Here is a 15,543-nt window from a genome sequence, read left to right on the forward strand (position 1 = left end):
ATTATTGAAATACATAAATAATCACACCAAATTTTAAAATTACATTCATCCAAACCACATCCATCTTTCATGTCAGATTACATCACATTCCCTCAAGTTAAATATCACTTTTAAATATTATTAAATATATAATGGAAATCTTTTTTCCTAACTTTTCCTATTCAAAAAGTCAATAAATTCCCCAAAACAACAATTTTTATCCCTTTAACATAACCCTCCTAACATTCCATACCCATTTCCACACTAGCATATTTGCTACCCTTTTAATTTCCACTCCATTTACAACATATATCATATGCTTTATATTATAACATCCAAACTTTCCTACATCCTTCGCTTTTACCAAAACTTCTAATTAATTTTTTTTTTTTTTTTAATCTCCTCATATATCCACCATTATTTATATTAAGTTCAGACCAATTTTTATCCCAAACAACAATATTATGACTCTTGTTGCATTAATAGATTTGCAATTTTAAAACTATAGTCCATACATAACAACAAATTTCCTTTTCTTGTAATAAGATGCTATATGTCTCATAAAGTCTCATTTCAAATCTCCTCTTGCTTGCAGATCCATATCAAATTCTATCCTCTCACACTACTGTTTATACATTCTCAGTCTCATCTTTTGATCCACCTTAAATCTCCTTTCCAATTGTTTTGCATAAAGATTTACAATGACCACAATTTCAAACTTGTGGTGCCAATCATAGATCCTTCACATTTTACATATACAAACCCTGTTCCTTTTTTTTTTTTTTTTTTTTTTTTGACCATCGTAGCTCTGTCATTTTTATTTTAAGGTCAGGCCAACTATATACCAGAACCATCTTCAAAAAATCCTCTGCTGCATTTAGAGAATTTCCATTACAATGTCTTATTCCATATATCACAGCTGACTTCCCCTTTTATGCAAATGAAAATTGTAAGGCTTACAAAGTCACAGTCTAACTCTCATCTTGCTTGCAGATCCATTCTATTTAATGTCCTCTTGCTTGTAGTTTATATCTTCTCAATACTATTTAGAACTTATTTCCTTCAATCTGTTTTGCACAATCCTCTATCGTTTCTCAGTCTGTCTGTCCAAACAGCAAGTTAGTACAATCCATCTTATTAACCTCTGTCCTTTAAAAGGTCTGTAATATTGCATCTCTTATGCTCTTGCAGGCTACATTCCATTTGCCTCATGACAAGATAGAATGTGGAATGTATTTGAAATCCAACTGCAGCCATGCCTTCAGAATCCTATTAACTCTTTTTTTTTTCTTTTTTCTTCCTTTAACATAGAAATTTCCAAACAAAAATAAACATTTCAACCAAGAACACAAATACTTCCATCCAAGTCTCTATTAAGTAGCCATTGGTGATTCACACTGCTCCAAAAACTCCTTAAGTTTATCTGCAGTATCAAAATTCAAAGTTTTATTTTTATAAGTGACCCGCATAGTTGCCGGGTATATGAGCCCATATCTAGCTCCCAGACTTCTCAGCTGTGGTCTCAGGTCTAATAGCTGCTTTCTCTTTTGTGCCGTTGCTCTGGCAAAGTCAGGCACTATGTAAATCTTTGAATCCTGACACTTTAAGTTTTTATTATCTTTAGCTAATTTAATTATTTCAGCTACCTGTTGATATCTAAGTAGCTTAAAGATCAGTGGACGTGGTCCTTTTTGGCTGTTTGATAATCTCGTTGGGACCCTGTGTGCACGTTCTATTTCCAATGGAAACTTGTTTTGCATCGGGAGCACCTTGGGCAAAAAATTAATCAAAAATCCAATCGGATCCGACTTTTCAATTCCCTCCGGGACCCCAAGCACCCTTAAATTGCTCCTTCGTTCCCTATTGGACAAATCTTCCAGCTCCCTTTTCAGTGCTTCAATTTCCTTACTGTGTTCCATGTGCTTTATACTTTCCTCCTCACACTTTTCCACTCTTTTCTCAATTTGATCCACTTTCAATTCCATTGCTTGCAGTTTATTTGATAAACATACCACCTCTTCTTTCACTTCTTTTATATTTTTAGCGCATTCCAATACTATTTCCTTTACCGCCTGTATTTCCTTCATTATGTCTTTATTTTCTACATCCTCCGGCGGCAACGGAACTGACATCGGTGAAGCCGTATCAAGTTTCGATCGCTTCCCGCTTCCTGAGCTGCTCCCCGCCGCCAAATTTTTGTTTTGCTTTCCCGAAGCCATTATCCACCTCTACCTCACTTTTCAGAGTGAAATTTGAATTTTTTCTGGCTATGATCTCTGTCAAATAGCTTGTCTTCACAGAGCAACTCCACTACCCAGCCATTTAGTTCCGCTCCAAAGCCACGCCCCCTATTAAAAGTTTTTAACTGCACTTTGGTAGGCCAACAACACGGTGTACAAAATATTTTTTTTTTTAAATGAAAAGAATGCCATAAAAAATAGAAAAGCAAAAGAAGAACAGAAAAGAAAAGAAATAAAACTATAAAATTTTAATTAAACCTAAATAATCAAATGTCAAAGAAAATAAATTTGTTTCAATCTTGTTCAAATAGTTGCCAGAAAACAGGATAACAATTTACAAAACATTCCCATGTTTCGTTTTGAGGAGCAAGATGACCTGGACCAGCAAGAGGAATTGGCGTGATCATATGTCCACCAATCACAAGTTCAGAAGGGGTATACCATAATCAAGCCAGTGGAGATGGGCTGGTATTATGTATTTTGTTCCTCTCCTTTGGGAGTTGTGCAGACAAGACATGTGCCCTAAAGCCATGAATTTTTTAGGACTTTCCATCATGGTCACATGATGTAAAATTTATGGATAAAAGTCTATTCTGGGAGGAGGGAGGGGGGGTCTGCTGCCTTTGGCCTGCTCCTTTACCAGGTACTTGGGGTAAAGTATAATTTTCCTTTGATCCAATTTAAAGATTTAGGGCTCCTTTTACAAAGGAGCTATAAGTCTATGGACGTGTTAGCGTTTAGAAAACGTGCCTTTGTAAAAGGACTCCTTAGTTACATTTCTAGAGAGAAAGGATAGGAGCTAGCTACTTTGGTCAAAAGCTGTAATTCATTGGTGAAGCCTCCAATTGCCCATTAACTCAAAGCTGCATTAGTTCAATTTTTCCTTGGAATTATCTAATTAATTCTTTCAATAAACCGATTTGATTATTTAAGTTCTGTTCTGGTTTTCATTGTCATGTTTGAGAACATTGCTTGTGAAGGGAGGTTAAGAGTTCTGAATTCCACTTTCCTGACAAAAGATCAAAGTTCACATTCTTTAGGGTATAAACTACAAATGATAGCAGTCCTTTGTTCAGTCTGTCAAATTGCCCTATTACATCTTTCAGTATTACAAAGATTTGTTTCAGCATTGAATACAATATCAACTCTACTCTCAAAATGACTGCCGTGACTTCTTGTGGCTGTCTCGCGACATTGCCACTACAGGTCATGGCAACCACTTTGAGAGCAGAGCCAATCTGGGCAAAACCAGCTGGAGACCATTCCTGCCTTGACTATGCCCCTATACTGCCAGGCCTGAGGGGGGCAGAGGTAGCCTGTTTGGAGGGGGAGGGAGATAAACAAGACAAAGCACAAATTTTTGGCTTTCACTGAAAATGCGTGCTCACTTTTAGCTGAAACAAACTGGGCAGAGAAAAAGATTGGGGGCCAGTTTCAGCAGCATGACCAAAAGAGAAATTGGGCGAGACTCATTATTTTCCTGGTTTGTAAATTAAAAGCTGAATAAGCTTCCAACAGAAGGTTGTATCAAGTATGAGAGGCAAAAGAGGAAAACACACTTCTTAATAGAGGCCAAACTTTTTAAAAAGAGGTTGGTCGAAAAAAAGAAGCCTTTGAGGAATGCACTGAATGCGGGTACAATGTGATTTTGGAGATAACAAAGCTTTGCAAGTCAAGTAGGCAGACAAAGGAGGCAATATGCTAGCGATGGCTAGCACAGCTGATATAATCCTTAGAACCAATTTGGTTTGTCATATTCTAATCCAAGGCCTACATACCTCATACTTCCCTGTATTTGCAGCCTTCACAGTCTCCAAATCCAATAATAGTGCCCAGACCTGTCCACGCATCTGCAATGGGATTCCTTTATACACTCTACGGAACATCTAAAAGACAGTAAAAGTGCATCAGTGAGCTCACCAAACATAACAGCAGTCAGTTTTCTTCTCTGTGAGGTGGCTCCCTTTTATCAAGCTGCGTTAGGGTTTTTAATCGCCACTGCTTATAGGAATTCTGTGAGCTTCGGAGCTTTTGCCACAGCGGCAGGTGATAAAAAAAAAAAAAAAAAAGGTTTGATCAAAGGGGGCCTATTTTTCCATGATATGCAGTTGTGAAAGAGAACTTGTTCTTGTCTTTAATTATAACTCAGGGAAGTGATGAGAAGACAAACTGCTGGAGAGTTGAGCCTGAAACATGGAATTATGCCTTCGCCTACCTTTGAAAAATACACTTTAGAAGACACATTTAGGCATTTGCAAGAAAGTGTGATGCAGTGATTAAAGTTACAGCCTCAGCACCCTGAGGTTGTGGGTTCAAACCCACGCTGCTCCTTGTGACCCTGGGCAAGTCACTTCATCCCCCCCATTGCCCCAAGTATACCGGTATTAGATAGATTGTGAGTCCACCGGGACAGAGAGGGGAAAAATGCTTACAGGCAGTCCCCAGGTTAAGAACGAGTTAGGGTTTTGTATGTAACTCAGAACTTGAAGATTTTAAGATTCTTGCTGCTTAACCTTTGCTCCCAGCTGACCTTACCAATGTTCCCTCTAAGGTCCAGCACACACAACTACACTCTGTCCTTAATGTGGCCATCCATCTTTCCTGAATCTGCTACAGGAGACGTGTAGGAGTCTATGCCACTGGAAATACTGCTCAGTGAAATCAAATGAAGCCTCAACCACATTCTTAAGTACAAGTCATACCTAAGTCGGGTGCCTGTACTTGAAGAAATTCATATAAACCGTTCTGAGCTCCCCTAGAATGGTACTGTCTGAAAGCTATCAAAGTGGTGTACATTCAAATACAGTAGTATTTTTCTATTCATTGGAGTTTGCACATGAGGCAACGGGGGGTTTCGTGAATTGCCTAAGATCACAAGGAACTGCAGTGAGGTTTGAACCATGCTTCATTGAGTCCCAGTCCACTGCTCTAACCTTTAGGTTACTCCATTTGGTGTAAAAGAAAAGAGCACTTCAACTGTTGAGTCTTTGGATGATGCCGTGTGCTGCGACAGGCTAGGATCCTATTTTACTGGATTTATCTACAGCTACTCTGATAAGATCAGGCGGAAAGATGGTTCCCAGAGGAACAGACCCTGAAGTGGCACACAGCAGGCTGGCCCCACAGGTCTGTCCAAAGGTTTGTCCTGTGAAGCTGCAGTCTGGTTTTGCGGAACCTGCACCCTTTCCCAAGCAGAGATTCCCTAAATAAGGGATTTCCGGGCACCAAAGCCACCAAAAAAGTTGAACTTTCATCAAGAATAAATGGAGAAATAAGAAAAATAAAGCAGAGTAGATCAGAAACACCTCTGCACGGTTCACTTGCAGAAGGGAAAAACTGAAGGGGGCACTATCCTCCTGGCAATGTGGGAGGTACTGAAAGCTGCCAGTGTCACTTTTGCAAGACCCAGTTTGTGGGTTCAGATTGAACACCATTTGTACAGAATCCAGAGTGGATGTAACCGAAAGTGGTTTTAAGAATAGGATACTGACTATACCGATTGCTTATTTTCTTCAAAACTCCAAGAATCTGTCTCAAATTATAGTCTCGGGCTTTGATTCAGGAAACAGCTATGCAGTGGAACAATGTGAGCATGAGTTGGCTCAAGTGGCTATAATTAATCAATTCTATACTGTGTATTAGTGAACTTGGAGAATTTGGTCAGATATCATAACCTAAGAATTAATACATTTTCCTCAGGTTTTGTCTTTTTTTTTAAAGGTACCCGAGGCTCTTAAAATTCCTGAACTCAAAGAAGCAAGTGGCAACTCAGCAATTTATTAAGCATGATTTTTCAAGGACCAGCGTCCACTTCATCAGATGCAGAAAGTGAAATTCAAAAGCTGGGTAGGAAGAAGCAGGATTCAAAGAAAGTACTGAAAAATGCAAGGCAGGGTGTGAAGTGGCAGTGATAGCAGATGCATAGTTTAGTTAGTCAGCAGCTGTCCTAAATGAGGGTGAACCACTAAGCAAACCGATTGTGTACCGATGGGTTTGTGAGCCCTCTGCGACCCGATTTCCCTCCTGCAGTATTCACTAACCTGTTTTGCGATCCGATTCCAATCCGTGCATGCAAATGAGGGGAACTGCATGCAAAGTAGGCACTGAACAAATTTGCCGATTCGACTGTGCTGGCCGATCAACCCAAAAAGCGACTGCTGAAACCCTTTCCGACTGCCTTCTGCCTTCTACCGCCCTGCTCAGCCCCAATCTTCTGCTTCCCGATCTGCCAGCCTGCCCTTACTGTAGCTGCCCTGATTTCCTGCCTGCCCCGAGCTGACCTCATCACCTGCCTGCCCTGACTCTCCCACCCTTCCCTGCAGTGTAATTTACGCCCATGGTTTTAACCTGCAGACTTTAAGCGGGTTAAAACCATAGGCTGAAAAAAAAAAAGGGCCGGAGGTCCAGCGCATGTGCAGGGATTGCTGTAGAGCAATCCGTGCCAGCAGATGGAGGCATTCCTTCGATCACTCCCATCTGCATGTTGCAGTTTGGTGAATTCGTCAGACCTGCCCGGTTTGGGCCCGATTGGGCAGGTTAGTGAATCTAGCCCAAAGAGAGAATGATCTCAGAATAGTTAAATCCCTTCACACCTGCATGCCATGAATTCACTGTTCCTGTTCATGCCTAGAGTAATGGTAGTAAGGCCAGGATTCTCAAAAAACAGCGTTAAAAAGTGATGGTCTGCTAACGCAGCCGTTTTCAAGTTTATTAGGATTTTATATACCGCCTATCAAGGTTATCGAAGCAGTTTTTACAATCAGGTACTCAAGCATTTTCCCTATCTGTCCAAGGAGACAGAGACAAAGAAAAAAACAACCCCAAAATAGACATCTACTCTAGCACCCGTTAATGTAACGGGCTAAAATACTAGTATCATAATAATACTGGGACTCACAAAGCTGGCATCTACAGACAGGTGTGTTAGCCTGCCACTGTTTGTGAAGTAAGTTAATTCTCAGAGGTTTATCATGATCTACCATTAAGCAACTGCAATAATAATGAGCTGCTTTGCATTCAATCCAACTTATCAGTTTTGCTACATGTAGCCCTCAATATTTTCATAGTACTTGATACCAACAACAAATGTTAGTTAGCCCGTTCTCCCCAGGAGCCCAGAACGGGTTACAGAGGTACAGTCACAATCGTCCTGAAGATATTAATGGGTTTTAATGCCAAATGCATGTTGAAAATGTTTTCATGCGCTTAGTGCTTAAAGGGACTGAACTAGCATAAGCTTGACAAGTATGAACTTGGCTATCTGACTGGTAAGGCGTTATGTTAATGTGACGTTTTTATGCCGATTGTAATGACACGTGATCTGCCTCTATATAAGCTGTTTAGCTTTCAGGAGGGGTATTCGTTCTAAAATATTTTCCTGTGATTCCTTGTGGCATGTAGCCTTGTTGCCTGTGTCATTGTACCAGACATCACTCAGGTCACAGACTCTTACCTTCTCACTGCTCTGGTATTTGTCCCATTTACGCAACATTTTTAGCCACTTGTCCACCCGCTCAATCTCTTGCAACTTGAGCTTTAAAGAGAAAGAAACCTCCAAGTCACAGCTCTAAAAAGAAAGAATATCCTATGCAACTTTGTCTAGCACTAGTATTAATAACTCTGAACCACCACCACAGAGCTCTGGGTATTTCAGTATAGAGTGCATGATTTTTAACACCTCACAACTCCTTATGGTAATATCTCTACACAAGCTAACCTTTACAGAAGCTCATGTACTGTAGCACCTTTGCAGAGGCTCTTATAGATCGCTCTTAATTGACTCCCCAGTCATTAGTAGCGGTACAGAAACTCTCAATAATCATAATAGTGCTTTGAAGATTTTGCACACGGGTTTAATTTCATCATATTACTCCTCTGGTCAAATACAGAATTCAGTTTAAGATTTTGACATGAGATTCATCAAAGCCTTATTAATGGCACAGTCTGCTTATTTGACTAATTATCTTGTTTCATATTCACCATTATGTGATCTAAGGTCATCTTATTTTAACCATCTTCTGCTTTTTTGTTTTAGATTCACAAATGATTTGAGAAATATCAGTTCTTGTGGCTTTTTGGACCATTGTTTTGGCCAATCAGTGACTTCCTTAGGCTCCTCCCTAAGGAAGTCCCTGATTGGCTCAAGTGCTTTAGGTCTCTCCCAAGGGATGCACTGGGGCGGGGCCTAAGGCCGACATTGCTTGGAGGCTGGAAGAGGAGGGACTGAGCACCCCTCCTGCTCCCAACTTTTAAAGGTTTTTAAGGAAATTAAAACATAAGGGGGTAATTCTGTAACTTGGTGCCTCCAGTTAAGTGTGCCAATACTGAGCACCAGTTTGCTAATGGGATCTGTCCATCAAGATGCCATTCTAGAATACTAGCAGAAGCCCAGATTGGCATGTCGCCAAAAACAGGAGATACTACCTTCACAAATGTGAAAGCAGAGAACAAACAACGAATGTGTCTGGTCGATGATCAGTTCCTTAATTTAGAGTCTGTTATTGCATTTAAAAGGACAAAACTGATATTTTTCACAACAGTTCACTTAGGGTTTGCCATGTCACTCATACTGTTTTCTGAACAATAAGTTAGGAAAATTTCAGGAAGTGTGGGGTTTCCCCCATGTCATTATTAGCATATACTACTGATATAATTTGATCCAACTGGAAAAAATTAACACATTGGAAACTAAACAAATTGAAATGCTTTTACGCACACATCTCTAGTCTAAATAAAGATGGAAACAGACCTTGATTTGATAAATTAATTGAAGTTCCAGTGGATGCCATTGATTAACAAAATATACCAAATGCATTCAAAAGGACCACATTATAATAAAAAACTTGGCAACACTAAATTAAGAACTCAACATTTAAAATGTATAGAACAGTCCAGCAACAAGATGGGGTTATCTAGTTTTTTGGCACCAAGTGCTACACACAATTATCTACCAGATAGTAAGAGGTTGTATGTGTGCATTCAGTGCAATGAGCTCCTGGCTCTTGGGGCGCAGGTTTGATCTCGAGAGGCTAGAGCAGGGGTGGGCAGGAATCCAGCCAGGTTTTCAGGATTTCCCCAATGAATACGCATTGAAAGCAATGCATGCAAATAGATTCATTGGGAAAATCCTGAAAACCCAACTGGATTCCATCCCTTGAGGACCGGAGTTCCCACCCCTGGACTAGAGTGACAAACTGGAGAAGTTGAAGCACAGAGCTTTATAGAAAAAAACTTACCGGGACATGGTGGCAATTTCTCAACTCTAATCTGGTAGCTCCTTGGCGAGGCAAGGTCACCACCTTAGTGTGATAGGAAATGATCTTGTAGCAGGATGCGACATCCTTTTGCACAGAGGATGAGATCTACAACAACTTAGAACCATTGTGGTTGGCAATTCAGTCATTAGGAATGTAAATACTTGGGAACTTGTCTGGTGTGAAAGTGGAAAACCCCACGAGTCACAGACAAGATTTTAGACATCGCATTCTTATGACACTAAATATGAAAAATCACGTATTCACAGATCCAGATAGGCTTTAACCATGACTCAAGGGCATAACAACCACACATAAGTATGTATCTTCTATAAATGACTTACCTTTTCTTCCACAGCACTGCGTACAGGCAGCTCCTGCTCACTATAAATGATAAAATTAAAGGTGTTATTCTGAGCAATCGCTGTAAATTTATTGGGATCAATATTCAGTTGGCAGTAATGCTGCCTGATTTGCTGATTCGAATCGATTCACCAATTCACTCTGGTGAATCGATTTGTTGGGTTTTTTTAAAAATTGGGCTCACCAATTCAGTGACCAACCCTTCTCCCCACATACTTTTGGGTCTCCTAAAACAGGAGCAGTAGCACAATGGCAGCAAAAAGCCTGTCCTAAGTGCTGCTTCTTGCTGTCCGTCAACTGCCGCTGCTGCTCCTACTTTAGGAGGTCCGATGTCAAAGTTCACGGTGGTGGTAGTGGAGGGGGGGTCAGTCGGGAAATGCTGCATAAGGGCATAGGCACCAGCGCTGTGGGTACCCAAGCATCTGCAATATTTTGGGGACCTCTCATGACACGTTTCCCTCGACCCTGTGGCTTTAGAGGGCTCCCCGAAAGCCGACATGTTTTCCCCATCTCCACCATTGTCCAGCTTCCTCCTGGCCTCCCAGTCTCACTTTAAAAACTAACTATGACCTTCAGAAGATCACCGGTGCTGTAGCGATTCTAGTAGGCTGCCATCGGCCTCCACGACACATTCCCTCTACCAAGGTCCATCCCAGACCAAAACAGGACGTCACGTCAAAGCAGGGGCAGGACTGCAGCAGAGGGAATGTGCATCGGAGGCTGCCGGCAGCATGCTAAAAACACGTCAGCACCAGCAATCCTCTGCAGGCTGTAGTTTTTAAAATGAGACCGGGAGGCTAGGGGACGACGACAGTGGAGAGAAGGGGGAGGGAAACATGCTGCCTTCTGCAGCAGGAAACTTTCCCTCTGCTACTGCTTCATGGTCCCACTTAGGCGCGAAGCAGTAGCAGAGGGGAAACTTCACTCACGCTGTCAGTAGCCCGAAGAGTGCAAGTGTACTGACATCAGATCCCATGGAGGAGAGGAACCGGTGGAGGGGGGGGGAGGGAGTGGTCATTTGAGAAATGCTGGACTGCGGGGATGGAGATGAAAAATAGTCAAGATGCCAGACCTCCAGGGAGGGAAGGGAACTGGAAGGGAGGACAAAGATGAAAGATGGATGGTGAGCATAGAGAAAGAAGAAAACGTTAAATGGGCAGAAGACCCTGGCAAGCAAGTTATCGCAAGACAAAAGAGAAACCAGAGCCTGGGACCAACATGATTTAAATAATGATCAGACAACAAAAGGTAGAAAAAAAATTTTATTTTCTGTTTTGTGATTATAATGTGTCAGATTTGAAATGTGTATCCTGCCAGGGCTGGTGTTAGACAGCGTGAGCTAGGACTTAACAGAGAGAGGAAAAGTCTTGTTTACACCACAGCACCAGCATGGGTAGGAGACGGCAAAGAGGGTGGGTGAAGAGGCTACAAAATAAACCCACCAGGATGGTTTTTTTTTTTTTTTAAACACCCAATTGGGCAGGAAAAGTAATTCGAAAAATCGATTCAATAGGCTGAATTGAATCAAAATTTTTTTCCCTGAATCGGGCAGCGCTAGGTGGCAGTGCTTTTGCTGACAGTTGTCAGCTCTATGTCTGGAAATTCAATGCAGGGCCATGTTCAGGCTTTAGCACTGAGTTTCTGGATTTGCAGAGCCAGTTACAGTGTAGCTGCTTAAGTACAATATTTAGCAGTTAACTGGCTATTGGGCACTGCTTAAAGACATGAATTACTTTTATACGCATTTACCTTGGCTAGATAAGTGATGAATGTTGGTACTTAACTAACCAAATGCTGACTGCCCCCAAATAGCCAATTTTGAGATAGGTGTTAACGGGACATTTTCAGCAGCACTAACCAAACAAGCAATTTAACTGGCCAGAAGGCATTTGAGGCCAGTTGAATTGCTTTGAATATCAAACTGTATTTTAGGCAATATTTATAGAATTCAATCATAAGAACATACTAGGTCAAACCAATGGTTCATCCAGCCCCGTATTCTGTTTCCAACAGTGGCCAATCCAGGTCACAAGTACCCGGCAAAGAGGAGCAACATTCCATTCTACTGATCCCAAGACAAGAAGTGGCTTCCCCCCATTCTGTTTCAATAGCAGACTATGGACTTTTCCAAATCTTTTTTTAAATCCAGCTATGCTAACCACCATTACCTCATTCTCTGGCAATGTGTTTCAGAACTTAACTATTCACTGAGTAAAAAAATCAATTCACTTTTACCCATTCTACAGCACTCAGGTTTGCATCTCATTACTATGCAAATACCCTAATGGCACTTGGTGGCAATATACCGCAAATTATATTAGGGCCCAAAAATCATTAAGCAAAGGTTATTTTATTACCCAGGACCATCAAGTTGCATGAAGATTCCCCCTCCTCCACTGTCTTGCCTGCATCCCTCCACCTAAAATCCCAGCCTTGCATATCCCAGCAACCCCCTCCTCCCAGGGGATACCTATGAAATCACATTGGTGGTTCGGCGGGGTCAACTGGGTGATCATGGTGGGGGACCTGAGGGTCTTTGGGCAGTAGCAAGGCCTAATTGCTCATGCCTTCTCAGCTCCTTCCTGAAATGGCACTTCTAGTTGCGCTTCTGCCTGAAGACCCTTCAATCCCCAGAGGCCCCCCCCCCCCCCAACCTAGACCCAATGAGTTTCACAGGTAGCCCCTGGGAGGAGTTCAGATGTGCAGGGGGGAATTTTAAGGGGGAGTGTAGATAGGACAGAGAGATCTTCTCCATGCAAACCGAGGACACTCCAGAAGAGGTAGCTTGTAAGCAGCATTATTCTTCTAAGGCAGGATTCAGCAACCTGCAGTACCAGGATTCCTCGATCTTTTACCACTCTGATGAATTTTCCCCCTAAATGAGCTACTTGTAGGCCCCATGTTTCCAAGTGTATTTTACAATTGATATCCCACCTATCAAAGGGTACCGTATAAGCAGCTTACATGTAAATCCTGTGCAATGGAATTCTACAGAAATGTAGACTTGGCCAAGTACAGAACAAGGCACATGTGGTATTACTCCCAAAATTTGGTAGAGAGCTGAACCATCTTGAATTCTGAAGTACCTACCCTGTCTTATTCATAAGGACTTGTTAAAAGTCCTAATGGTAATACGACTACTACAAGAGTCTTTAAAAGAGCTATTATAGCAAGTCTAGATGTAGAGAAGGCTTTTGATATGGTATCATGGCATCATTTCTTTTAGGTGTTGGAGAGAGATGGTATTTTCAGGCTTCTGTAACCTGGTAACAGCACCATACATGCAACCATCACCCACACCTTTGAAATACAGAAAGCAAGGAGGCTTGCTTTCCCCTCTTTCTTTCTATTGAGTCTAGAGCAGACATGTCAAACTCTGGCCCGCGGTGTAGTAAAATTTGACCCAACAATTAAAAAATTTAATTTAAGTTGGCCCACTGGCAGACAGTGTGATTCAGGAAGTGCTACAGTGCCTCCCGCTCCTTCTGCTAATTTCGGCAGCCTGCAGAGGATCGCTGTAGCGATCCTTGCAGGCGGCTGTCGTCCTGAGCACCATGTTCCCTCTGATGCCATCCTGCCTCTGACGTCAGAGGAGGGGCAGGATCGTGGCAGGGGGAATGTGGTGGTGCTCAGGACGATGGCAGCCTGCAAGGATCGTTACAGCTACAGCGATCCTCTCTGCACGCTGCTGAAATTAGCGGAAGGTAAGACCTTGCTTTAAGGAATCAACGGTAGTATCTTTTCCCTGCAATTTAGTTGTACAGGAAAATTTTCATATACTCGACCGTCTACCAGAGAGGTTTCTTTTCCCTTTTCTACCTCTTGAACTGTGTTTCTGTTCACTAATTTTAAATTAAAGACCTAGGTCTTCCATTTCCAGGGAAGCCTGCATAGAGGCCACCAGTTGTTGTTTTTTTTTAACTCCTGCAGTTCAAGGGCATGAGGAAATTCTCCAGCTGAAAGTCCTCTCTCAGGCAACTGTTTTCCACCAACTTCTTTCCCCAGTGGCTCAGGGAGATGATCTTCTAAAATTTAGAGGGTTGGAGAGACTAAGACTAAGGGGTTAGCGTACCTTAATAAAAGGACCCCTAAGTATCTTAATAAAAAATTTGACCCACGACTTACCCTATGTTTTAGATTTTGGCCCCTTATGTGATTGAGTTTGATACCCCTGGTCTAGAGCCACTGGTAACAAAGGGGTTTGTAAATAGGAAGCACATATTGCATTAGCTTATTCCAAGTTTATTTAAAAGTTTCTATCCTGCTCTAGGGAGAACCTTCAGGGCAGCGTACAGTCTAAAACATAATAAAACAACAATACAATGTACAAAAATAACCCATACAAAACACATAAAATAATGGGGTGCTCCTTTAAGAGGCTCGAGTCGATCAGAATATGAAATTAATTATGATAATCGTAGATGATTTCTTTGTGACTCTGTACAGCACTGCATACGTCTAGTAGCACTAGAGAAATAATTAGTAGTAGTAGTGTTAAAAAATTATGAGGCTAAAAATTATGTTAAATCAGAAGCACTGGTATTTAAAAAAAAGGAAATGGTCTAAGAACTTGGGAGTGGAATTTGCTCATGAGTAGTTAAAATACCTTGGCATTATGTTGAGTCTAAACAAAAATATTCTATACGAGCAGAATGTCACAAACTTCAGAGAAAAGATCAAGGGTTTATGTTATAAGTGGCAGAAATTACCACTATTGCTGTTGGGACGTACTGTGCTTGTGAAGACAGTAATGCTCCCAGCGTCCCACAAACTTCCTCGAGCCACGGCACACTAAATGTAGTGGCCACAGCCTGAGGCATCCGCAGACGTTGCCATGATGACATCACGTGCATGCCAACGTCCACACATGCATGAAGTCCCTGAGACGCCAGTGGGGGGGTGCTAGCAGAGAAGGAGAGGGGCTGGTGCCGGCTGACTGACTACGAGAGGCACATCCTGTAGGCAGTCAGCCAGCACCAGCGCCTCTCTTCTTTCCCAGTGTGCCTCGGCACCCAGTTTGCGATGCACTGCTCTATCCACTCCAAACAATACCCTAGGAGTTTTATTTGGAATTCTAAATCCAGTGAAATTGTTGGGTTTGTGGCTGTGCAACATTGCAGCAATCATGTGGTAGGAGCACGTACAGGATGGGTTATTGAAGAATTGGTGTGTGCCAACCTCTTATTAATACCTTGCATGTTACAGAGGGGTGAAGGGATGAGGACAGAACTATGGGTGTTTCCTTTCTGTGACCATTATCTTTGGCATGAAAGTGATGGTGCAACCGGAGGAAGAAAGTTGTACAAGGCATTCCCCCTTTTTAGCTTGAACAAAAACCCCACAGTTCACACCCAGGATTGAAGATTGGTGTTCTCTCAATGGCACGAGAAGAGATGCAACTGCTTCGGATCTTTGCTCCAGCTCTTTCCCTTCGTTGAACAAGCTGGCTATTATTATTTAAAAAAAACCTGACAAGTCAACACAAACAGAAATGGGAATACAGTGACTTAGACAAAAAAAAAGAGGAAAAGATGCCACAGAGAAGGCAAACCAGAAAAATGTTTACCAGTGGGATTGATTGCTTATTCACGTTTTATTCTCTCTTTATATAGATATAGATTTTATGTAGTAATGTATTCATTTATATTTATGCCGACTTTCTAGACTTCTGAGGCAGACTTAAGTTAAAAAAAATGATTTGTCTCAAA

General features: G+C 41.7%; 1 protein-coding gene across 2 annotated transcripts in view; it reads right to left on the bottom strand.

Annotated features, from left to right (window-relative positions):
* LOC117352238 overlaps positions 1-15,543 on the bottom strand; it is a 74,404-nt gene that overhangs the window by 29,875 nt on the left and 28,986 nt on the right. Inside the window, exons 4-6 of one of the 2 annotated variants that reach the window (XM_033928550.1) lie at positions 9,817-9,856; positions 7,672-7,785; positions 3,998-4,105 (exon numbers count right to left, since the gene is read on the bottom strand). In XM_033928550.1, the coding sequence (XP_033784441.1) occupies positions 3,998-4,105; positions 7,672-7,785; positions 9,817-9,856 (262 nt within the window). The remainder of the gene's footprint in view (positions 1-3,997; positions 4,106-7,671; positions 7,786-9,816; positions 9,857-15,543) is intronic. The other variant, XM_033928551.1, reaches the window with a different exon arrangement.

This window comes from Geotrypetes seraphini, chromosome 19 (genome assembly GCF_902459505.1).
Source record: "Geotrypetes seraphini chromosome 19, aGeoSer1.1, whole genome shotgun sequence".
Classification (NCBI taxonomy): Eukaryota; Metazoa; Chordata; class Amphibia; order Gymnophiona; family Dermophiidae; genus Geotrypetes; species Geotrypetes seraphini.